Source organism: Tenrec ecaudatus, chromosome 9, assembly GCF_050624435.1.
Source record: "Tenrec ecaudatus isolate mTenEca1 chromosome 9, mTenEca1.hap1, whole genome shotgun sequence".
Taxonomy (NCBI): domain Eukaryota; kingdom Metazoa; phylum Chordata; class Mammalia; order Afrosoricida; family Tenrecidae; genus Tenrec; species Tenrec ecaudatus.
Window position 1 is genome coordinate 46,467,570 of NC_134538.1, and position 24,028 is coordinate 46,491,597.

The window sequence follows — 24,028 nt, forward strand, 5'->3', positions numbered from 1 at the left end:
AACTGTATCCTAAGCATTTCTGATCCTGGATTTCAACCTGTGACTTCCCCAACAAACCTCCCAAGCATTGTCTGTGGGTTCTTTGTGGCCATTGCAACAAAGTATTGTACCCAGCACAGAAACAGTATCGTGGGTGGGACAGTTTGTATCCAAAGTGGTTACAATTCTTTTTCTTTTTTTTAAGTTAGAGGGTGGAGGCATATCTAGGAATCAGCCCGGAGCAGCTGGTGCTGATGCCAACGGTCCTCGCCCTCATAAAATTAAAGGAGGTCAGATAAAACCAACACATTGTTTCCAGGGGCACACAGTTACAGAGACTTCTTAGACATAACCAAAGAGCTGCACAATTGGATTTCTGAGTTTGAAGTATTAGGACCATGGTCTTATGGAACATCTGAATCATTTGCCTAAAATAATCTCTGGGCCATGTAGTTCACACAAACCAGGGCCACACCGACCCTGAAACCAGAAAAATCAGATGGTGCCCACTACCATGGTGGGCCATTTTAATAAGAGCCACAATAGAAAGACCCTGGGAAAATAAGAGAATATGAAACAGAACCTCAGCTATCTGAAAACAAAACCTGCATCTGGAAACAGCCTGTGGTAGCGGTTGTACAATTCTGCTTGACATGATTGAACTCTGAAATCTAGATGGATTAATTCCCAATAAATAATTTTTTAAAATAATAAAAAACAAAAACCATATCTTATTTTTCAAAAAACATATTTACTGGACTGATTGCATTGCAAGGACTCCCCATGATGATTATTTTTGAGAATCTCTTCAAACCTCAAATCCAAACTAACCCCTGGGGCCACCTTGTAGCTCAATAATAGTGTGATTCACAAATGATGATTAGCAACCATAACACTGTGCTCCGTGAAACACCACCTCCATGAGACACAGTGGTCAACAATTACTTTAAAACGAAGAAGATGGATAAGGGAGTAGGAAAACCGGATGAACGGAAATGGAGCCATTCTAAGGGAAATCACGAGAATGTTCTTGCGTCGTCAAGGATGGAAGCCCTATCCTTCAACGATTTGTGTGCACATTGTGGAAGAGGAACCTGAAATTCTGTATAGACCTTCACCCCAAACAATAAAATATAATCAAAAATAAATCGAAATCATTTGTGCTGAGGGAAGGAGAGGCTCACTTTTGCCTGGACCGTCACGCTCGCCAATTCCTTGCAATGCTTAGGGTGACTCTGCCTGCCTCTCTCCCTGGACTCTCCTCCTTCCTTCCTAAGTGGAAACAAGACCTTCTCTGCCGTTTCAGCCCAACCTGCCATTGACCTCACTGTTCTCACAGAAGTGGCTGGGCCTCTCTCCACCTCATGTGACTTTGTTTCTCTTTATCTTTCTAGATTATTCACATTGTCCACCATACTTCCTGCTCTTATTCCCAAAACACCCGGACTCTCTGCGCATTCTTCTCTCAGGCCCACACTATGTCCTCCACCGCAATCCACTGGTCTTCCACACCACTCTACGGCTCAGGGGTGGGCCATCCTGCCCGATAGTCTGCTACCACCATAGAATTTACTGTACAAAAAGAAACCCACTGTCATTTCAAGAGCAAGCCATCCACTCTGCCGATCATCCTACCTAGTCCTTCCCATGGCCACCAACTCAAAGCACAATCCAAACCATAATCCTCAATTCCTTTGTGGCCAAGAGCAACCTCAGGACTGACTCGCCCAGCCCCTCAGGACTGGGATTCCTCTGTTACTCGGTCATAACAGCCTGGAGGATACACCAGGCCAAGCCCAGGGGTAGCCTCCCCACCCCCGCACCCCTGCTCCTTTACCAGGGAACTCCTGCCACCCCACCACCTGCCCCCCACCCCCCTACTGTACACCAGGAGCCATGCAGGAGAGGCAAGCTCCAGTCCTGCTAATACGTTACAGAGGTATGCTACTGGAAAGTTCTACCAACCCCCCAGCCAGAGGAGGCAACAGTCCACCCCCACCCCCAGGGAGCGGGTCCTTCCAGCATACCCTGGGCCAGGATGTCCGACTGCACGTCTCCGTCGTAGTTCTTGCAGGCCCACACAAAGCCGCCCGAAGACTTGAGCACCTGAGCCACCATGTCGTCAATGAGCCGGTGCTCGTACCAGATCTTACACTTGTCAAAGTCAGTCTTATAGTGCCTGGGAGCAAAAGGGCCTGTGGTGGGGTGGGGGTGGATTGGGCAGCCCTCCCCAAGCCTCAGAGCTGAACCAAGTGGGACAGGGAGTCCCTGCAGTCATAAGGAGCCGGGGGACAGGGAAGAAGGGCCTGGGACCCCTTGGGAAGGCAGCAAAGTGAGGTCGTTACTTGTCAAAGATCTCCTGGAAGATGTCCTTGAAGCGTCCATCGTATGCCTTCAGGATGGTGTTCTTGGTGCTCATGTAGAGAGGCCACTTCTTCTGGATGGCATACTGGAAGCAGCTGTGCGCAAAGCCGGAGATGGACTGCAGGGAGAGAGCGTCCGGCAACGTCCCCGAGCCCGCCTGCCAGAACTTCCCAGGGCCCAGGCCTAGGCCCCCACAATTGGTATCCACCCTGCATACCACCCTCTCAGACAGTCTGCATCAACCTCATCCCCCTTATCAAGGGTTCATGAGGGTGGGACGAGGGAGGAAAACAAATTAGGAGATGGTACCAAGGGCTCAATTGGAAAGAAAAATGTTTTTAAAATGATAATGGCAACATATGTACGCATGTGCTTGACACAATGGATGGATGGATTGTTTTTTGTTTGTTTTAATCATTTTATTGGAGGCTCTTAAAGCTCTTATCACAATGCACACATACCTCCATTATATCAAGCACATTTGTACATTTGTTGCCATCAAAACATTTTCTTTCTACTTGTGCCCTTGGTATCAGCTCATTTCCCCCCTCCCGGACCCTCCCTCTATCAGGAATCCTTGATAATTTATTTTAAAATTTGTCATGCCTTGTTACACTAACTGCTGTCTCCCTTCACCCACTTTTCTGTTGTTCGTCCCCTAGGGAGAGGGTTATATGTGGATCGTTGTGATCTGTTCCCCCTTTCTCCTCCCACCTTCTCCTTCCCCTGCTGGTATGGTTACTCTCATTATTGGTCCGGAGGGGTTTATCTGTCCTGGATTCCCTGTGTCTCCAGCTCTTTCCTATACCTGTGTACATGCTCTGGTCTAACAGGATTTGTAAGGTAGAATTGGGGTCATGATAATGAGTGGGAATATGTATGGATTGTTATAAGAGCCCCAATAAAATGATCTATTAAATATATATTTTTTAAAGGAGGAGGAAGAAAATTAAATGGGATCATGATGGTCCCACCGCACCCATCACAGGGAGGATGCAGGACCGGGCGGAGTTCAGTCTGTTGTGCCCAGTCACCCCGAGTCGGACAGAGGCTGACCCAAGGGCAGCCATCCATCACAAGGCCATGGCTGAAGAAGGGCTGGGGGGGGGGGGCATATCTGAGAAGGAACTATGCCTCCTTCTGGACCCTCACCTCGTCGGTATTGTACATGCCCATGCCCACGCCGCCGGCTGGGAAGTTGTACACCTCCCACTCCTTGGCGCTGCTGCCGTCCTTCGGGGTGAAGACCATCTTAAAGGTGCCAGCCCGGTCCACCACGAAGTCCGTGCACTTATACTGCAGAGACAGACAAAGGGCAGCTCAGCGCGGGGCTCCGCCCTTGAGCCCCTAGCCAGTGGGCCCCGCCCCCACAGCAGCCCACCTGGTCGCCATGGGCGTGCCGCCCAATGGTGATGGGCTTGGTCCAGCCAGGAACCAGGCGCGGGATGTTTTGGCAGATGATGGGCTCCCGGAAGACGGTCCCCCCAAGGATGTTCCGGATAGTCCCGTTGGGACTCTTCCACATCTTCTTCAGCTTGAACTCTGCGGGGACAGAGACCGATAGGTCCCGGCACTAGCATGCTCGCCCTTCCATGCCCCCTCCGCCCAGAACCTGGCTCCAGAGCACACCAGCCAGGTCTCCTGCCAGTGCCGAGTCGGACTTCCTGGGTTCGAGTCCCAGGTCCACCCCCTCCGAACTATGAGCCTCGCTTAAGTAGCTCAACCCCAAAAAGAGAGTGAAATTTTGCTAAAATGTCTCGCTTATTGGCTGTGGTGAGGACCAAGTGAACTACTATGCGAAATGGAGTCTGTGGGTGGAAAACTATTAACGGCCCACCCCTCCCCACTCCCCAAATGAGCAGCATGGCCAGGCTGCTGGCACAGTTCTGATGAGACCAGCAGGCAGAGCCCCGGCCCTGCCCCGCCCTGGCACCTTCCACGCGGGCTTCATCGGGGGTGATGGTGGCACACTTGACGGCCACGTTGTATTTCTGCGTGGCCAGTGCAGAGTCGATGGTGACCTGGTCATTGGTCTGGTCACGGTGTGGGAGTCCAAGGTCAAAATACTTGAGTTGAACATCCACATGGGGCAGGATGAGCTGGGGACAGACAGACAGCAAGGATAAGGCATCAGCCACAGGACTGTAATGCAAGGGCAGGACACTAAGGGGCACAGGGAAAAGACCACAGCAGGGGCACCCGGTCAGGGGCAGGCACCAGAGAAGGCAGCAGAAGGGACTGGGCAGTGAGGGCTGGATAGGCCATTCCTGAAAGAAGAAGGCCCGACCTGGTGAGCTAGCTTCTGAATGGAGGTGAGGAGCGCAATCAGGCCCTAGCCCCTTATGAGGGCTCTTCCCCAGCTGGGACCTCCTGACCTCCTCCACCCCGCCATGGCCTCAATTCAGCCTAACCCCAAGTCCAAATGGAGTGGCCTTTCTCTACAGAGTGTCCCCTCTTCACTCAAAGTGCTCTGAGGTCTGACAAGCAGGGGAGGCATGCCCCAGCTCCCCCTCCACCCCCCCCCCCACCATGAATGTGCAGGCAGACATGGGGCCTTTGTGTGACAGCACGTTCCCCTGGCCATGGTGTTACCCTCTGAACCAGCCTGTCCCCTTCCAGGCCCACCCCAGGGAGCACACTGCAATGCAGGAACAAGAAACGGGCCTTGTTCAGTACCAAGTCTTAGCAGCTGGGACAAGGGTCAAGGATGAACAGGAGGAAAGGCTCACGGATGCCGCTGCCCAGCAGGGTGACGGCTGAGGCTCGGAAGGCCTGTGCTGGGACAGAGCAGGGAGGCTGGCCCACCCGCCTGGAGAGCACCCACAGGGTTGGGGCTGGAGGTCACCTTCTCCTTGATGAACTGCCAGATGATCCGAGTCATCTCGTCGCCATCCATCTCCACCACTGGCTTGGCCACCTTGATCCTCTTGTCAGCATCTGGAACCGACATACACAGCATGTCACGCTCCTGGGGGAGGTTGGTGGGGACTCCCCTCCCTCCCAAAGGCCTGGTCACATGCCCCCTTCACAGAGAAAGAAGCTGCCCAGTGCCCACCCCCTTCATCAAGAGCTGTTCTCTGAGTATAACCCGGCAGGACTAGCCAAGAAGATCCCTGCCCGGTCCGATGCCAAGAAGGCAGGGGCCAGAGCTGGCCAGCTAAATGCTGTGCCCTGGAATCTGAAGGCAGGGGACCAAGCCGGGTATTGAGAATCCACTAGGGCCCACATGTCCAGCACCAGGTCAGGGAGACTGATTCTCTGGTTTTTCAAATAATTCTACGTACCACCCCGTGTTCTTCCAACCAAGCCCTGACCAAGGAAGTCAGCATCAGCTGTATCTGTGGCTTGCAACCAAATGCTCCAGACTCACTGGACATGAGGGAGGCGATGACATTGCACCCCCTAGAATTGAGCACCCACTAGAATCCCTGGAGGTCCAGGGGGTAAGCCTTCTGCCACTAACTGGAAAGCTGGCAGTGCAAACCCTCCCAGAGGTGGGTTTCTCCTTGGGAGAACGGTCTGGCAGTCTGAAAGGTCGCTGCTGAGAACACCCAGTGGAGCTCAGTGCTGCTGGGAAACACCTGGGGAAGGGACGGAAGGCAGTGGCTTTTGTTTTTATAACAGTGATGACAATAAGCAGCTACTATGTTCCTAGGAGCTCTGGTGGTGAGTTGCCAGCTTCCCAAGTCCGCAGTTGGAGCCCCAGCTGCTCCTGGGGAGGAAGGTGAGGCAGGCTGGATCGGTAAGGATTTACAGCCCAGAAACCCCAGGGAACAGTCTGCCCTGTCCTGTCAGGTCGCTGTGAGTCAGGATGCACCCAACAGGAGCAGGACGGCGTGCCGTGCCTGATGGAGTCTCTGCGCAGTCCAAACAGTTCAGCTCTGGACCGGGAACTGAAAGATCAGTGGTTTGAGTCCACACAGGCTCCACCGGGGAAAGGCCTGGTGATCTACTTGCAAAAAAATCAGCCATTGAAAAAGAACCCTAAATGTAAAGCATTTTTAAAATACCCCTGTGGCTCAACTCACAGTCAAACAATAGACAGACCTAGAGGGTGCACGGAGCCCTGGTAGTGTAGTGGTTACAAATTAGGCTGCAATCCGCATGGTCAGCAGTTCGAAACCACCAGCAGCTCTGAGGGAAAAAAGACTGGGCTTTCTACTCTTGTAAGCAATTAGAGGCTTGGAAACACCCACAGGGGTTCTCTGGGTGTCGGCATTGACTCGACAGTGTGAGCTAAGGTGCACAGGAGCACCAGGGAGGTTGCATCCTTAGGACCCAGCAACCCTGAGACCGAAAGGGCAGCATTTGTCCAGAGAGTGGCTCAGGTGACAGGACAAGCAGGGAAAAGACTCAGTGGGAGACACTGGGAGGAAGTGGGATGAGCGAGTTCTGTTTGTGGGGCTAGAAATCAGTGTCAAAAAACAAATCACGTGTAAATCGTTGAGTGGAAAAGCCCATTTGCTCTTTCACAATCACAATATAGATAAAGTTCAATAAAAAAACAAGCCAAGCCAGACTTAACTCATCTGAAAAAGAACAGAGGAGCCCCCTAGCCAAAAACAACTAAGGCCCCCTCTCCCCAAGCCCTGAAGATAACCCCAAGGCCCCTGTCCTTCAGCCAGAGAGCAGGTCAGACTGTAAAACAACCGGCAGCATTCAGGAAGAGCAGTCATTCGCCCAAACCCAAAAATGAGATGACAGGGGAACTGGGTGAACAGAATGGGGATGCCAGGGAGGACGGGGAGCGGGAGCACGCTGACACACTGCAGGGACGCCACCAAGGTCCTAGAACAACCTGGGCATGAACTATGGATGGGAAAATGGTTTTGCTACATAAACTTTCACCTAAAAACTCACTGCCATTGAATCAATGGCCTCTCAGAGTGACCCTACAGAAGGGGGCAGGAATGCCCCTGTGAGTTTCTGAGACTGTAACTCTTTATTTCATCTTTCTCCCATACAACAGATAGATAGATAGATAGATAGATAGATAGATATTTAAGTGAAAACCAGTGACATATGTGATGAAGTTGCCTGCAGTCGGAGTGGAGCCCACGGTGACCACACTCTTCACACACAAAATTCTTTTTATCCTCGAAACAGCCCTCTAAGCCCACTATCTCTATTGGACAGGTGGGGAAACTGAGGCGCTGAGAGCTTACAAACTACACAGCTTGAAATCAACAAAACCAGGTGGGCTCCATGGTAAAGACAGGCTTAATGGCAAGCCAAACCCAGAATCCTTGATCTGAGCTGCCTCCAGGATCTTCCAGAAGGGTCCTGTAAATCCGTGTGACTGCCGGACTGGCGGGGGGGGGGGGGGGGGAGGAAGCAGAAGGATGGGGAGGTCCTTCAAAGAAAGTATGACTCCTAAGAAAATGGCCCATCCACTGACTGAGTGCAGAGTCCCTGGGTCAACATATCGCATTCGGCTACTACACAGAAGTCAGGGGTTCGAGTCCACTGAGAGGCACCTGGGTGAATCTTTGGCCCCTGAAACATCACACCGGGCGTGGGGGGGGGGGGCACCATGTGTCAGAGGCAACTCAACAAGGCTTGAACCTTGGCTTCCACACCTAGGGCCATCCTGGTGGCTCTGCCCACAGCTGGCGAGGTAGCTTAGTGACTTCAGGACAAGCCAGCAAGATCTATGGAAAATGACATCCATGGCCAGAAAAATCTCAGTCCACATTGAAACCCAGCAGAGAGCAAGACAGCTGACGCCTCCACCCCCAGGGGCCTTCCTCAGCTCCTCACACCCAATCTTTACAGCAGAAGCTGGCTCTGAGCTTCACCTGTGAGCACCTGTCCAGTCAACTCCCAGCACAGCGACAATCCCCGACACAATGGGGACCCCAGACCCAACTGAACAAAACACCACGTAGTCCTGCCCCAGCCCCAAGGTGGCTTGTGGATCTGACCAGGGTTACAGTTTTCTTTTCTTTTAATCAACTTTATATTGCGAAGGTTTACAGAACAGATAACAGTTTTGCACTCAATTCAGACACATTCTCATTCAGCACACCCACTGTGACCCTATCTCGCTTCCTCCTCCTCTCCTCACCCTGGCTTTGCAACAATGTTGCCCTTTATATCTTAATAGTTGGTTATTCTAACTCCCAGGTGAGTTCAGTTCAGATCCGAAGGGGAAAGGCCAGTCTTGGGAGTCCCATCAGCCCCTACCCAACCAGTAAGGCTAGTCTCTTGTACAAGTATGAGGGTTTTGCTGTTGTTGTTTTAACGATAATTTTGCTTATCTTTCCAACCTTATGCCTTGTTTTCTTTTTTAATCATTTTATTGGGGACTCATACAACTCTTTTGGTTTTTGCTCATACAACTCTTATCACAATCCATAAACACATCAATTGTATAAAGCATATTTGTACATTTGTTACCCTCATCATTCTCAAAACATTTGTTCTCCACGTAAGCCCCTGGCATCAGCTCATTTTCCCCCTTCTTCCCCATTCCCCCCTCCCTCATGAACCCTTGAGGGATAAATTATAAATTATTATTTTGTCATATCTTACACTGTCTGACATCTTCCTTCACCCACTTTCCTGTTGTCTGTCCCCCAGGAAGGAGGTTATATTTAGATCCTTAAAATCGGTTCCCCCTCTCTACCCCACCCTCCCAGTATGGCCACTCTCACCACTGGTCATGAAGGGACCATCCGTCCTGGATTCCCTGTGTTTCCAATTCCTATCTGTACCAGTGTACACCCTCTGGTCTAGCCAGATTTGTAAGGTAGAATTGGGACCATGACAGTGGGGTGGGGGAGGAAGCAATATTGGAACTAGAGGAAAGTTATATGTTTCATCATTGCTACCCTGCACCCTGACTGGCTCATCTCCTCCCCGTGACCCTTCCATAAGGAGATGTCCAGTTGTCTACAGATGGGCTTTGGGTCCCCACTCCGCACACCCCTCATTCACAATGATATGATTTTTGGTTCTTTGATGTCTGATACCTGATCCCTTCGACACCTCATGATCATACAGGCTGGTGTGCTTCTTCCATGTGGGTTTTGTTGTTTTCTAACTAGATGGCCGCTTGTTTACTTTCAAACCTTTCAGAACCCAGACACTAATCTTTTGATAGCTGGCCTCCATCAGCTTTCTTCACCACATTTGCTTATGCACCCACTTTGTCTTCAGTGATTATGTCAGGAAGGTGAGCATCATGGAATACCAGTTTAATAGAACAAAGTATTCTTGCATTGAAGGAGTACTTGAGTGGAGGCCCAATGTCCTTCTGCTACCTTAATACTAAACCTATAAATATATGCACATAAATCTATTTTCCCATCCAAATATAATATATTTACATATGTACATGCCTGTACTTAGACCACTATAAATGACCTTTGCCTCCTAGTTCTTTCCTCTATTTCCTTTAACTTCCCTCTTGTCCCACTGTCATGCTGAGGCTTCATTTGGGTTTCAATGATTCTCTCAGTTACATTGCCCTTGATCACACCCTACCAGGCCTCCTATACCCTCCTAGCTACTGATTTTGGATCACATGTTGTTCCCTTGTCCCTGGATTTGTTAACACCACCTCCTTTCCCCCCTCCCCCATGTACCCCTGGAATTGTCAGTCCCATTGTTTTCTCCTCCAGATTGTTCATCCAGCCTATCTTATTTAGATTGACCTGTGGCGATAACATGCACAAAAACAAGACAGAGCAAAACCAAGCAACAAAAGAAAACAAAACAACAAAAAACAATGACAAAACAAAAAGACACAACAACAACGAAGAAAAGCTTGTAGTTAGTTCAAGAACTGTTTGTTGGCCTTTAAGAGTGTTTTCTGGTAGTTTGATGGGGTGTCAAGCCCTGGTCCCAAAGTCTATTTTTGGTATTCCCTAGGGACTTTACTGCTCTGCTCCCCTTGATGTTCTGTTGCACGCCCTTAGTGTTTTGCCTCGGTTTGGTGAAATCAGATCAGGTGCAATTCCCACACTGTGTCTCGAGTGTTGTCCCCTGTAGGGCTATGGGTCAGTGAGGGATGTTGTGTCTCATAGTGGGGCCAGCCATATGGTCACCTCTGTGGATTGGCTGCTCTGTGCGGGAATATTGTCCTCAAAGCTTGGTGAATTAGGATGTGCTCCACTCTCTCCTCCTCCCCCTTCATCTGCTCCCATGTGCTCTGATCAGACATGTTCCTCTCACTGAGCTACAGTTTCAGTGCTGTCCTCTGAAATAAATTCTTCTTGGAGGGGAGGGGCAGCTGTCCACATAGTTGGGATTAGGGATGAGTATGAATTTTGTTCCATATTTTTCTCCCACTCTAATGTGATCATTTTCAGAAGAGTTGGTAGTGGTAGTCGGGCACCATCTAGTTCTTCGGTCTCAGGGTGATGGAGACTGAGGCTTATGTGGTCCATTAGGCCATTGAATTCATTGTTTCCTTGTGTCTTTTGATTTTTGGAACTTGAGATAGTTGAGGTTTATTGTACCATCCTGGCCAATAAACACATGTGGGATTAACTGAAGGGTAAAGGATAAATGGCTCATGAGACTCGCCTTTCTAGTTCTTGGGTCTCTTGCTTTCTGATGGTCAGACCAGGGTGCAACTCATATATAAGTATGAGTGTCTGTGAATTTGTTTCTCTAGTTTACCCAGACTAACACAGCATTCTTTTCCTCTGGGGCAAGTAGAGACCAATAATTACACCTCATAAGCTGCAGTGGGTCTTGATCCTTTTGGGGGTCAAACGACCCTTTCACAGGGATCGCCTGATTCATAACAGTAGCAAACTTACAGTTATGAAGTAACAACGAAAATACTTTTATGGTTGGGTGGTCACCACTACATGAGGAACTGTATTTAAAGGGTCTCAGCATTAGGAAGGTTGAGGCCCACTGCCCTAGAGGTTACTGACCAAGGTAGGATGTAGAATACTATCTTTTTGAACTGCTAAATTCATCGGGTTTTCACTGGAAGTAGATTCCAGGCCTTTCTCCCAAGCCTGCCTTCTTACGTTTGGAAGCTCTGCAGAAACTTGTTGTGCATAATAGTGACATGCAAACCGTCCATGACAGATGGTGGTGGTTGCACATGAAATCCATCGGCCGGGAAATGAACCAAGGGCTCCCTTATGGAGGCTGAGATGTCTACCCCCAGATCCATCACTACGGATTAGATACACCAAATCAGAAGTGGGGAAGATATTCCATGGAAAATACCAACAGCTGGAAGAAATGGCAGACAGCTGGGAGGGTGACAGCAAGCACAGCAAGGGACAGACACCTATGGGAAACAGACCCAGAAACCAAAAAAAAACAAAACCACGGCCTGTCAAAACAGCAATTTAAAATATATATAAATTTTGCCACAATACTTTTTCAAAAAAAATTGACATGGAAGATTTCCTAAACATATTAAGTGGGGTGGGGATGGAGTTTTTGGTTTATCTTTTTAAGCATAGCCAGGGTTAGAGTACTGAATTGTATCCCCCAAAACTACGGGTCCACTTGGCTGAGAATACATAATCTGATGCCAGTATTATGTAATTATCATCCATTTGGGGAAGACTTCATTATCCGTTGTGTTGTACACCTTAACCTCTCTGAAGCAGTGAAGCAGGATTGGCAGCAGTTGTGTGAATGAAGCCACACCCAATCTGCAGGAACAGCGTGAATCCATCCCTTCTGAGTCATAAGGGATTAAACAGGCGAGCAGAGATTGGAGGACTTTCAGTTGCACCAAGGAAGAGCTGCTGAGGGGAAACTGGGGGTTTGGCCCCAGGTACACATGCTGGGAACCTCCTAGACCCAGGGAGAGGCCATTGCCAACACCCCGGAGATCTCCAAGAATGCGAAGCCCACAGATGTTGAGAGGAAACAAGGACCTTCCCACAGACTCTAGGGCCAAGAGTTAACAGAGAGAGAGAGAGAGAGAGAGAGAGAGAGAGAGAGAGAACACCCAGAATTCCATCTTCTAGCCTCCTAAATTGTGGAGAATAAACTTGTTTGCTAAAGCCATCCACGTAAACAGCGTTTCTGTTATAACAGGACTAGATACCTGGCTAGTAACTAACTCACTGCCAACTCCTGGAGACACCAACTCCTGGCGCGCCTATAAGACACCTGGGGGCTTCCAAGACTATTATCGTTCTGGGAGGAGGGAGCCCTGACTTACCCCCATGAAGGGGCTGGTGGGGTCAAACTGCTGACCTTGCAGTTAGCAGCCCAACTTGCAAACACTATGCCACCGGGGCTCCTAGATAACTAGCTTACACATTTACAATTCAGATGACCCAAACCCAAAGGACCCCAACCAAGCAGATCACTGTCCTACACACCACACCCATGGGCAGCATGACCGACGCCCCACCCGCCATCACTAAAAGGGCAAGATGGTTTCCTTTCCAAAGATGTGAGAATCAAAGTTTGTTGATCTTAGCGATCATGTAAGGTGAAAAATGGAAGTCAGGAAGGATTATGGCTTGTATCAGGTCTCTGGCTCAAGACTAACCCATCTGGAGTTGAGGCAAGTGCAGAGACGGGGAGAACAGAGACTGAACAGATTTCAGTCCCTGGAGAAAAAAGGCGATGCTGATGGTGGATGCTTCCTGCATCATTCAATATTTTGCCCACAGAATCTTTTGGAAAACGGCTTTAGAACCTGCAGAAAGCCTGCAGGACTGCTGTAAAGCTAGCTCATTTTATAAACACATTGTTGCAAGCTTACATAGCAAATCAGATTCCTGCTTAAGAATTTCTACACAAATTACTTTCAGTGGTTACACTGTCCAGAAAGTGTCTGCACTCATTGATTCCATGCTGGATGTCCCGATTCCAGGACAGCAGTTTCCCTGCCCGTGACTTTCTCGTTTCCGCATCGGAGTGATCATTAGCCATTCAGTCTCGTGTGGACGGTTTCCGATATTCTTCACTCTGTGAGCCAATCTGGTATTTAGGTAAAGGGTGACTGACCTCAAGGGCTGGCTGCTTTAAGCAAAGCTTAAAGCTTGGGGGGTCCTCTGGTTTGAACTGGTCCACCTGCCTGGTCTTTGCAAGAATGTGCGGTCTGGGCACATTCTGCCCCTATCCTAGCAGGATCCATCCTGGTGAGAATGATGGGGGTGGCCGCGAGGTATTGCTTCCTTCTGGTCTCAGAGGAGATGAGTCCTTGGTTCATGGAGACTAGCATCTTCGCTGAGACTTGGCTTCCTTCTGCTCTTTCGTTCTGGCCAGGAGAAGTCAGTAGCTGTGTCTTAGATGGCCACCTGTACAGTCACTACTCGCCACACCAGGGCTGAGGACACAAAACAGGTGGCTGAGCTGCTCCACAAGACGACAGTCCCAAGCCTGCAAACCCAGAAAATCAATCTTGTAGAGTTTTGGGGATGTCTAAGAAGTAGCCTCAGGAGAAGGACAAGACTTTCTATTCCCATAAAGGGCTACAGCATCAGACACCCACAGAGGCAGTTCTACCTTGTCCTATAGGGTCACTGTGAGTCAGAATGGACTCTGTGGCACTAGAGAGAGAGAGAGAGAGAGACGCCACAACTGTGCCCCCCGTGGGCTTTCTCTTAAAGATATAGACAAGACAGGGGCCTTCAAAAAGTGTGTGGTAAATGGAATTAAAAGATAACAGAATTTCTCCAGGAACTTTTTTTTTTCTCTAGGAACTTTTTCAAGCTACATATACATAGAGCTTTAGGGGTAGATGAAGCAGTTCTACTCTGTCCTGAGGGGCTCTCTGAGTTTGAATCAACTTTACAGCAACAGACTGGGGTTGTAATCTAGAAGGATTCTGCTGCTCCCCACACCCACCTATCCCTGCTAACCACCAATGTGTATTGGTCTCTGTATAAATAACCAACCTATTTTTGTCTTCTTATAAAAGTGAGATCACATCATGTTTGTCCTGTAGTGACCGATATTTCACTCAGCAGAGTGTCTTTTAGATTCAGCCGCACTATAGGAATGTGTTTTAAGAACTCGTCGTTATTTTTGATGCCGTGTGAATCAAATTTTGCTTAGCAGGCATCTGTTGATAGGCCGTGTCCCTCCTTTTGCTGTGGTGGCTGTATCCAATTACAATCCCACCAGCAGTATAGAAGGGCTACCTCAATTTTCATAAGGACTTATGACTTAATTTATGACAGCTTATCAAGTATATGTGAATGAAAGATGAAACGATCTGCTCCCATAGAGATTGCAGCTTCGGAAATCCTATATAAGGCTGCTATAAATCAGAATCAGTGCAAGAACAGTGAGTTCTGAGGTCTAGGTACACACACACACACACACACACACACACATAAACTTATCAAGTATAGAAACACACATACACAGGAGAGGGATTCAAGTAGTCATGAAAAAATAGAAGTAAATGATCATGGGATTTTCCCCATGAGCATTTTGAAGTCCGCTCATATTTAACCAGTCATAATCCGGACTCCAAGAGCCTCTGGGTGGGGCCAACAGTTAAACCTGACTGAGAAGCAAAAGGTTGGGGTTCACACCCATCCAGCAGCACCTTGGAAGAAAGCCCTGGCAATATCCCTCCTAAAAACCCAACATTGACAGTCTCGCGGGACGCTTCTGCCCCAAGACACCTATGAGTGGAGGTCAATTAGACGGCAGCAGGGTCTGAACTCAGGACCCCCAAGGAAAGGCTCATTGGGTCCAGTCCTAGAGTTTCCACCTCTGCATGGGATCCACAAGGTTTAAGCCCCAGACAGCACACTCAACAGGCTTAGCACACCACAGCTGCCATGCCTCCTCCAAGAGGAAGTTCAACATCAAGGTCACAGCTGACCTCCCTGCTGGATGCAGGTGGCAAACCCTCAGAGACCAGAGAGCACCCCAGTGCAAAGTGGCTCCTGCATGGGCTTAAAAAAGCCCAGACACAGCACTGCCAGCTTGCCCTCCTGGAGTGGATGTGCAAGGTAAAATCCGCAGGCAATGCAGAGAGGGGCAAGTAGACCTGGCATCCAGATCAAATCCTCCTCGCCTCTCGGGAAGGTGACAGAGTCTGGACCAGAGGCTGTTTGTTTGTTTTTAACGTTCATTGAAGCTAGGCTCCCCAATCCACAAAGCAAGAGAGCAGAGGTTGAGAGATCAAGAGGCCAACAGGCTGACGGGCCAACAAGGTCAAAGGACCACAGAGAGGCCAACCCACAGGCATAGCTAAGAACAAGCTGTGCTGACTGATAAAATATATCCCGAGTTGTTTCAGATGCTGAATTGTAACCTGTTACTTCCCTAATAAACCAAAAATTTAAAAAAAAAGTTCATTGGCAGTCAAGGTTTAGAAATCAGGGGATTTGACACACATTTAGCCACCCAGCCTCTCATGAAGTATCAGTTGTTCTGGGCACATTGAGTTGGTGCTCGCTCAGGACAAGGCGTGGCTGAGGAAGCCAGCTTCTTTCAATCCAGGCCTGCTTGGGCACCCTCAGGACTGCGGGGGCAAAAGGAGCCCTGGTGGCTTGGCTAAGCACATGGCTGCTCACCCAAAGGGTAGCAGTTCAACCTACCAGGCTACTCAGGAGAAAGGCGTGGCAGTCTGCTCTGGTAAAGAGCCGTTGACTTGAAACCGCACGAGGCAGTTCTACTCCATCCTGTAGGGTCCCCCTGAGTTGGAACTGACTTGACAGCCATGAGTTTGGTTTGTTTAGGGAGCTGTCATGCATTCCGTTGGGTCCCTCTAAAACAGTGGTTCTCAACCTGCCTAATGCCCTGACCCTTTAATACAGTTCCTCAAGTTTTGCTGACCCCCAAACCATAACGGTAATTTTGCTACTGTTATGAACCATCATGTAAATATCTGATACGCAGGATGTATTTTCATTGTTACAAATTGAACATAATTAAAGCATACTGATTAATCACAAAACAGTATGTGAAATATTTGTTTTCCGTTGGTCTTTGGCGACCCTTGTGAAAGGGTTGGTTGACCCCCATAGGGGTCACAACCCAAAAGTTGAGAACCACGGCTCTAAAACATGTCAACTTGGCTGTGCCATGATTCTCAGTGTTTGCCTGCTATGTGCTGATGTCACCCTACCCCAGGATATGATCACATGCGGTCAGCCAAGCGATTGTGAGGATCGAGGTGGGACTCAGCACCCTTACACGGGTCACAGCCCTGATCTCAGAGTAAGAGGAAGGGACTCCAGCACCACCTCGCAAGAAGAGCTGGAAGCACAGAGCAGAGCGCATATTTGGGAGTCAGGGTCCCTGTACAAAGACTCTCCTAGATCCAGGAAAAGATTGACACCAAGACACACGAAGACCTCCCAGGGAAGGCTGAGCCCACAGGTGTCGCAAGGAGATAGGGACCTTCCTCAAGCGATGACAAACAAACAAAAAGTCACTGCCAGAGAGTCACTGCTGACCTTGCTGTTAGCAGAGCAATGAGGGACCATTCCACCCCAGGGCTCCTCTCTAATCGATGGGAGAGAGAAAAATGGTGAAATCCATCCACTTTTATTTCTATTCCAGCAGTATTAAAAAGCTAAGACAGGAGTGCAGGACATGCACATCCGAGATTCTTGTCTGTTCAGTGGCCCTGGGTCATGCAAACAGATAAACACTCAACAACTAACCAAAAGGTTGGATATTCCGAGGTAACTCAGAAGAAAAGCCTGGCAATCGACTTCTGAAAGCCCTGTGGGGCACAGTTCTACCACAGACAAGTGAGGCTGCCAGGACTCAGAATCAACTGCATTCGGAGTCTGTTGTTCTGCCTATATGGAGAGACTCTGTCCCCTACACCTCTTAAGTTGTGGCAAGCAGCCTCAACAACCAGGAGCAGGGGCCCAGGGTCTCTGAAAACCCCAAATTAACAGCCACCATGAATCTCCAGATGACACGTTGCACAAACACTGTTCTGTTGGCAGGCACACGGAATGGAATTAGACCAGCTGCAGGAGGCCCATTAAACCACCTCTCCTCCCACTGCCTGGGGTTCCCAGCACCCAACACCAAGTAAGGATTCCAAAGCCTGCTCCCTGTCTCTGGATCGGCTTACTCCTCCCAACTGAAGGCAAGGGGTCCCTCCCACACAGCCGGCCCAACAGAAATCACTCCTGCCATGCAAGCTGCTCTCTGCTGAGGCTGCTCATCCAGCCAGCACGCCCCAGCACAGGAGCAGAAAATGGGTGAAGCCCCAAGTTCCCAGAGATTCAGGAAGGCAAGGCAGCAATTCTGAAAGACTCCAGTATTTTCTTTGGTATCCCCCTTCCCTGTTCTTTCTCTCATACTTATTGCTAAACCATCACCACCAACAGCAATGATAATAATCCTCAGTTCTCTCTTCACAAGTCACTTTTCACTATCCTCAAAGCCACCATCTCTTGCCAGGTTATTACAGCAGCTTCCAACGGGCGCCAGGGCTCCTGTTGGCACATAAATCAAGCCATGACACGGTCCTCTCAGTCTTTTAGGCTCCCCTTTCACTCGGGCATAAAAGTGAGTCCCACGAGTCCTCCACAGACCCCATTCCCTGACCTCCTCTCCTCCCTCCCCACCTCTGCAGCGTGTGCCATCCTTCTTCCTCCAAACAATGAAGGGCTTGCTTCCCCCAGCTCTAGGGCTTGCCTCTTCTTTCCTCCTTGGCCAGCACACACACTCACCCCTGCCTTATTTGTCCTCCATAGTTCTTGTTATGGTAGACAGTGAAACCTGTGAAAGCCGGAGCTCGAGGGGACCACATTATCAGTTTTCCACCTTTGACAGGGTGCATTCTGACCACTTGCCTATCACTCCCTTTAGTGGGAAATATTTGAGTTTACCTTCTCTGACAGGTTTCCATCTAAAAGGAGTTTGACTCTATCACACTAGGTGCCATTTATATTATCACTGCACTATCAAAAAAATAGTTACTATAGAGCTGTTTCCAACTCATGGCACGTGCTTCACTGTAGAACTGCACTCCATAGGTTTTCAATGTCTATTCCCCACCCCCACCCCCCAGGAAAAGATCACCAGTCCTTTCTTCCGGCGTATCTCTGGGAGAACCTGAACCACCAGCCTTTCACTTAGCAACTGAGAGCTTATCATCAGCTTCTTCCTTGATTATTGTCTGTCCCCTCCAGCATTAGATATTAAGATGGGTCAAAACCCCTGCTGGCTTTATTCCTGGTTCTATTGGCAGCACTTAGCAAGGTGCCTGGCACCTAGTAGGAGCATAATAAATAGATGTCAGTTTCAGTCCTTTCCATGTGTGGACATCCTCCTGGGTGTCTTGTCTCACTGAGGTCACCAGTGCAGGGCTTCAGGCTACACTAGATCCACTTAGACGATCACAAATGCACATGGGGACACTCGGAGGCTCTCTGCCCCAGAGAAGCTCGCAACCTAGAACATATTCTAGTTGGCAATCTGCTGGCATTTTTAACACAGGGCTGCAGAAGTACAAAACCCAGGGAAAAGTCACAGACCACCACCCCCACTCTTGGCACTCCAACACCTCACACCTGGAATGCAATCAGCCCAGGAGACCTCCACTTCAGCAGGAGGGAGGTTTGGAGGCAGGCCCTAGGCAAACCATAAAAGCTTTTGTTAAAACCCACTTGGCCTAATTATTTTTAAAATCCCACAGTTAACGAAATGATTCTGAGTCACATTGGTACAGATGCTGCTCCCAAAGGGCTGCTCTTGAGTTTGAGCCACTAACCTTGCAGCCAGCAGTTTGAAGGTTACTGCACAGTACCACCAGGGCTCCTAAAGATAACCCCCCAAAATAGCTGTGGTGGGCTAGCTGTGGTCTTTAGCTGCTGTGGTCGCTAACAAGGGTCGGGGGGACCCTCCACAGGTAGGTCTACAAAACCTTGAAATGCCACGTAAGATGCTGCCTGGGGTCGCAGAGTACAGGCAACCACGCCAATGATCTGACCACTGAAGAGGCAACTGGAAGACTTCGTCTCCAATAGGACTGGAGTTACGGAGAGCTCAGAGTCAGAGGAGCGATGAGCAGAGCGTCCCACCACCCAGCCCCAAGCTCTTCTGGTATCTTCATCAGCACCACCACCAGCCATCGCCGGAGGGATATGGCCTTGCAAAACCAGAGCCCTGTGGGAAGCAAGCGGCAGCAGAGCTGCAGAGACTGTTTTAGCCAAAAACATACTTGTTCTTGTCATCAATGAGGAATGCCAAGCGCTCTGTCTCCAGTCGTGTTGCCAGGTAACAAGCTGGCACAAGTCACAGCTGTACGGTCGATGTCCAATCCAATCCCAGCCGTTTTTCCCATTACCCAAGCTACTTGGGGACTTCTGGGCTGTTTTAGGCTGCTTTTTCAAAGCCGTAACCAAACGTAAGTCCCAAAAGGAGCTGTGTTTGTGTGCGCATGTGCGTGTGTTTTGTTTTCTTACTACCGAAACCCAAACCAAACCCACTGCCATCAAGTAGATGCCAAAATGTAGTGCCCCTCTAGCACAGAGTAGAACTGCCCCAGTGAGTTTCCAAGACTGTAACTGTTTACTGAAATAAAAAGTCCCATCTTTCTCCCACGGAACAGGTGATGGATTTGAACGGCTGACCTTGAGGAGGGCAGCCCAAGGTGTAACCACGACTCCACCAGGACTCCTTTTTACTACCAGTACAGGCGGTGAAAGGAATTATTGGAGACAATTTCTACTAACTTCCACTTGATTTTGCTGGCGATCTTTGGAGTCAGGGAGAACTAGGCTGGCCCCTTAGAGAAAATTCTTGAAGTTCAAAAGCAGAAATGTCCTTTCACTTTGGCTCCTCTTTCCTCCTCCTCCCCACCTCCAGGCAGCAACTCCCACCCATGGTTAAAGATTACCTCCCCTCCAGGCGGGTGGGGTGGGGTGGGGTGGGCCCCACGGGTGGCCCCACCCTCTCTTTCTTTTCTCCCGCCCGGGGCTCCCAGGCCCGGGTAGGGTCGGGTTTCCGTGGCTACGTGCAACAGACCGCACCAAAGGATCGACTTTGTTCCCCGTCTTTCCAGGCTGGCTTTCAGGAGCCAGGATAAGGCAAGGCCGATGCCCACATGGCAGGAGGGGCGGCCTGCGTGGGCTATGGAGGTTCAGGCCAAGTTCTGCTGATTGCGATCCCGTTCTCTCCAAGCCCAGGGGCGAAGTGGCCCCCAGAGGCTGGAGGACCGATTCAGGAAAGTGACGTTTGGCGCAGGCGGCTGCCACGTCTCTCTGCGGCTGGATCCCCGCTGAGCCGTGGTGGGCTGGGAGGGACGGTGGGTGCAGCCCGGGGAGGGGGCCCAGGATGAGGGCAACGGAGAAAGGGGAAATACACAATAGGGAAAATAAAAAGGGCGATCTTCCAGCTGTCGCCCCAAAGGTTCCCAAGACAGCTGGCGGGGGGGCGGGGGGGGGGCGGACGGCGAGGAAGGGTTGGCGCGCGCCTGAGTGAAAAGGAAGTGGAATCGAAAGCTGTCCCTTCAGCGCCTTTGTCTGAGCAGCAAGGGCGCTGCAGCGCCGGGCGCGCGCGGGGTGCTCAGCCCTGCTCGGCTGCCTGCCCGCCTGCCTCCCCCCCAGGACCCCCTCCCGAAACAAGCGAGCGGGCAGCCCAGAGCCTCCGTCCGAGTCCAAGGGCAGAGCCAGGCCCCGCGTCGCCACAGGGCCACCAGTTGCCACCATCCTTCAAGTCCCCAACCCTGCGCAACCTGGAAGCATAGGGCAGGGAGCACAAAGGTCGGCAGCCCGCGCTCCCCGGCTCCCACGCTCCCCGGCTCCCGCCCCGGCCGGCCCCTCCGTGCTGCACTCACAGTGGCGCCGCGGCTGCTCTCGCCAGTTCGGGGCTGCCAGCGCCGCGGGCGCCCAGGCCCGCGCGGAGCCGGGGGCGCTGCCCAGCGCGCGCACGACCCGCAGGTAGCCGGCCATCTCGAGCGGGCGGGCGGGCGGGATCCGAGTGCGGCCGCTCGGCGCGGGCTGCAGCAGGGCCTGGCTGGCGGGGGCCCGGGCACGGCCGGGGGTGGGGGCCGCCTCCGCATTGGGCCGCGCCGGGGAAGAGGCGGCGCCAGGGCCGGGCCCGGCACCTCTTTGGGCAGCGCGGGGGCAGGGCAGGGCCGAGCGTCGAGCCCGCGCTTCCGCGACAGCCCTGGGGAGCCCAGCTGGGCCCAGCGAGCAGGTTCAAGGTGGAAGAGTCCGGCAGCCGCTCGCGAGGCTGACCGCCTCTCCCTGGAAGGCCACGGCGAGCCCGGAGTGTCAACTGCGAACGCCTGCGCTAGAACCCCAAGGCAAGCCTGTGCCGAACCCCTAACGCGAGTTAAGTTGACTAAGAGCCGGTCCTCCCGCCGCGTCAGCTTCACTCCCCCCTAGATCCACCTGCACCACCTCCGTGAGTGTGCGGGTTGGAGACACAAGTTCGAAACCCCCCAAACTCTTGAAATCACTTAGAAGACCACAAGGGGATTTCACAACCACGGGCCCGCCAGGGCGCTTGGGTGAAGTCTAGTGTGGATGAGGGAGCTTCAAAAAAATTCGTGGAGACATGAAAATAAAAGATAATGAAATTTTTCCACCAACTTTTTGAAGCCCCTTTGGTAAACGCCTGAAACGCACCCTTGCACAAGCATAGCAATCGCCGGTGTTTGTAACAATCCAGGTTTGTAAGCGTGCAACTAATAAGCCCAAGAGCTAAGGAGCCCGACTGTCCCAGTGTTGCCTATTTTCACTCAAAAGGCAATACTGATTGGTTCCACAAATAACCCACGCTTGGCCCATTCTCCGCCCAGTTTCTAGAAATGCGAATCAGCTGGGGGACTGAGTTTTATTTATAGACATCTGACAGCCCAGCCCCCTCTCCACTCACACCAACTGACTCCAAACCCAGCTCCCTGCATTCCCAACTCTCCCTGCCCATCCACACCCCACACCCCACTGCCTGGAAGACACCAGGGCCAGGTGGAGCTGGGCCAGGACACTAACCTTGAACTTCAAAGCCTGCGGCCTGCTGTAGGCGGGCCACAGCTACTGCTTTGGCCTGAGACTCCTTAAGGACTGGGTCTCTAGAGTGACTACTCTGGACTCCTGATGCCCCAAGGCCTTGAGCCAATATGTCTCAGAAGCCCACACCCTCCCTTCACCCTGTCCTCACCTCTCTTGCTGGAAACCCACCCGAGTGGAGGACGTGGACTCCTGGGGCATGTCGTTTTCATACTCACCTGGTATTATCCGGCATCCTCACCTCAGTGTTCATCCCAGTAACCTGGGACAATGGTCAATAGGAGGAGCCTTCTTACCCAAGTAATCAGATTACAACTACTACCCCTATTGCCCCTACCAAAATGGCAGTTTTCCGTCCCAAGCCAGCCTCCTCCACACCGTGTCTGCTTAATGACCTGCTTGAAGTGGCTAATGTCCATTGGTTCCAAGAAGTTAGGTTCTCCCGCTCACAGTCATATAGCTGGGAAGTAGCTCAAGTCCCCTTCAAACCCAGACACCTGGCTCCTGGGCCAGCGTGCTTTCAAGCACAAAGAAGAAAACCGGAGGTCTTGTTTGGTGAGAACTCTAGACTGAAAGATGTAGCAGAGCAAGATGGTTTGGTGTCAGTGGGATTGGAAACTTTACCTTTCTGCATTTTCACCAAATCCCAATTAGTTATTTCCTGTGGAGCAGTGTCCTACTCAACCAACAATGGGTTCATTTAATTCCTCATTGAGTTCTGGTCATGTGTAAGTGAGAGAGAGAGAGAGAGAGAGAGAGAGAGAGAGAGAGAGAGAGAGAGAGAGAGAGAGAGAGAGAGAGTACTGTTCGGCAGTGGTTCTCAACCTTCCTAATGCCATGACCCTTTTATACAGTTCCTCATGTTGTGCTGACCCCCAACCATAAAATTATTTTCATTGCTACTTCGTAACTGTAATTTTGCTACTGTTATGAATTGTCATGTAAATATCTGATATGCAGGATGTATTTTCATTGTTACAAAATGAACACAATTAAAGCATAGTGATTAATCACAAAACAATGTCATTATATATTGTGAAATATTTATTTCTAATTGCAAATAAATGACATTTTGTCCTGAAGCATTGTGTAGCATGGGGAGCAGTCTTAATATAACAACAGTAAACTATACTGCTACATTTTGCCACAGTATGCATAAAAAGCCAACTTCAGTGCGAAGGGTGAGCACGTCTTTCTCACCAGATCAGAAATCTGCATGTGGGCAGACCCGCCTGGAGACGGATAGAGGAGCGATAGCTCAGTTCCTAAGACCTTCGGAAATAGGTGTTTTCTGGTGGTCTTAAGCTACCCTTGAGAAACGGTGTTTCAACCTGCAAAGGGGTCACGACCCACAGGTTGAGAACCGCTGCTCAAGAACCTGGGCATCACAACCACCACCTCCTAGTTTCCTGAAAAGCAATGAACATAATTTCCCTACTTGTGAACATTCTTTTTTTAAAAAAACAAACGTGGTACTTTTATCTTGGGAGTGAGGCTGTGAGAGGTAGCATCCACTTAGATTTTTTTTTTAAGAGTAAGACTCCCTTCTGTCTTTTGCAGTATCTTTAACAGATTGCCTGCGACGCGGCGCTGTTCTGGCATTCTGCGTGTTCGATGGGAACACTGTTTTCTTTCTCTTCTGTTTGCTAAGCTGGGAATAGATTTTGTTTTTCATTCTATTTCCCCAACAATTCCACTCAGACTCACCCTCTGGGAGCCAGACAAACATCAACACAAGTCGCTGCCACCCCAGGCAGGAGTGGAAAGCGTTCAGAGGGGAGTGTGAGGCGTGA

The 24,028-nt window shown here is 50.4% G+C and overlaps 1 protein-coding gene across 1 annotated transcript in view; it reads right to left on the bottom strand.

Moving 5' to 3' along the window:
• Positions 1 to 21,211, bottom strand: part of IDH2 (isocitrate dehydrogenase (NADP(+)) 2) — a 29,198-nt gene extending 7,987 nt beyond the window's left edge. The window contains exons 1-7 of the mRNA XM_075557988.1: positions 21,056 to 21,211; positions 5,189 to 5,280; positions 4,277 to 4,442; positions 3,725 to 3,885; positions 3,496 to 3,639; positions 2,325 to 2,461; positions 2,007 to 2,158 (exon numbers count right to left, since the gene is read on the bottom strand). Of these exons, the coding sequence (XP_075414103.1) occupies positions 2,007 to 2,158; positions 2,325 to 2,461; positions 3,496 to 3,639; positions 3,725 to 3,885; positions 4,277 to 4,442; positions 5,189 to 5,280; positions 21,056 to 21,170 (967 nt within the window). The 5' untranslated portion in view covers positions 21,171 to 21,211. The remainder of the gene's footprint in view (positions 1 to 2,006; positions 2,159 to 2,324; positions 2,462 to 3,495; positions 3,640 to 3,724; positions 3,886 to 4,276; positions 4,443 to 5,188; positions 5,281 to 21,055) is intronic.
• Between the last annotated feature and the right edge of the window lie 2,817 nt (positions 21,212 to 24,028).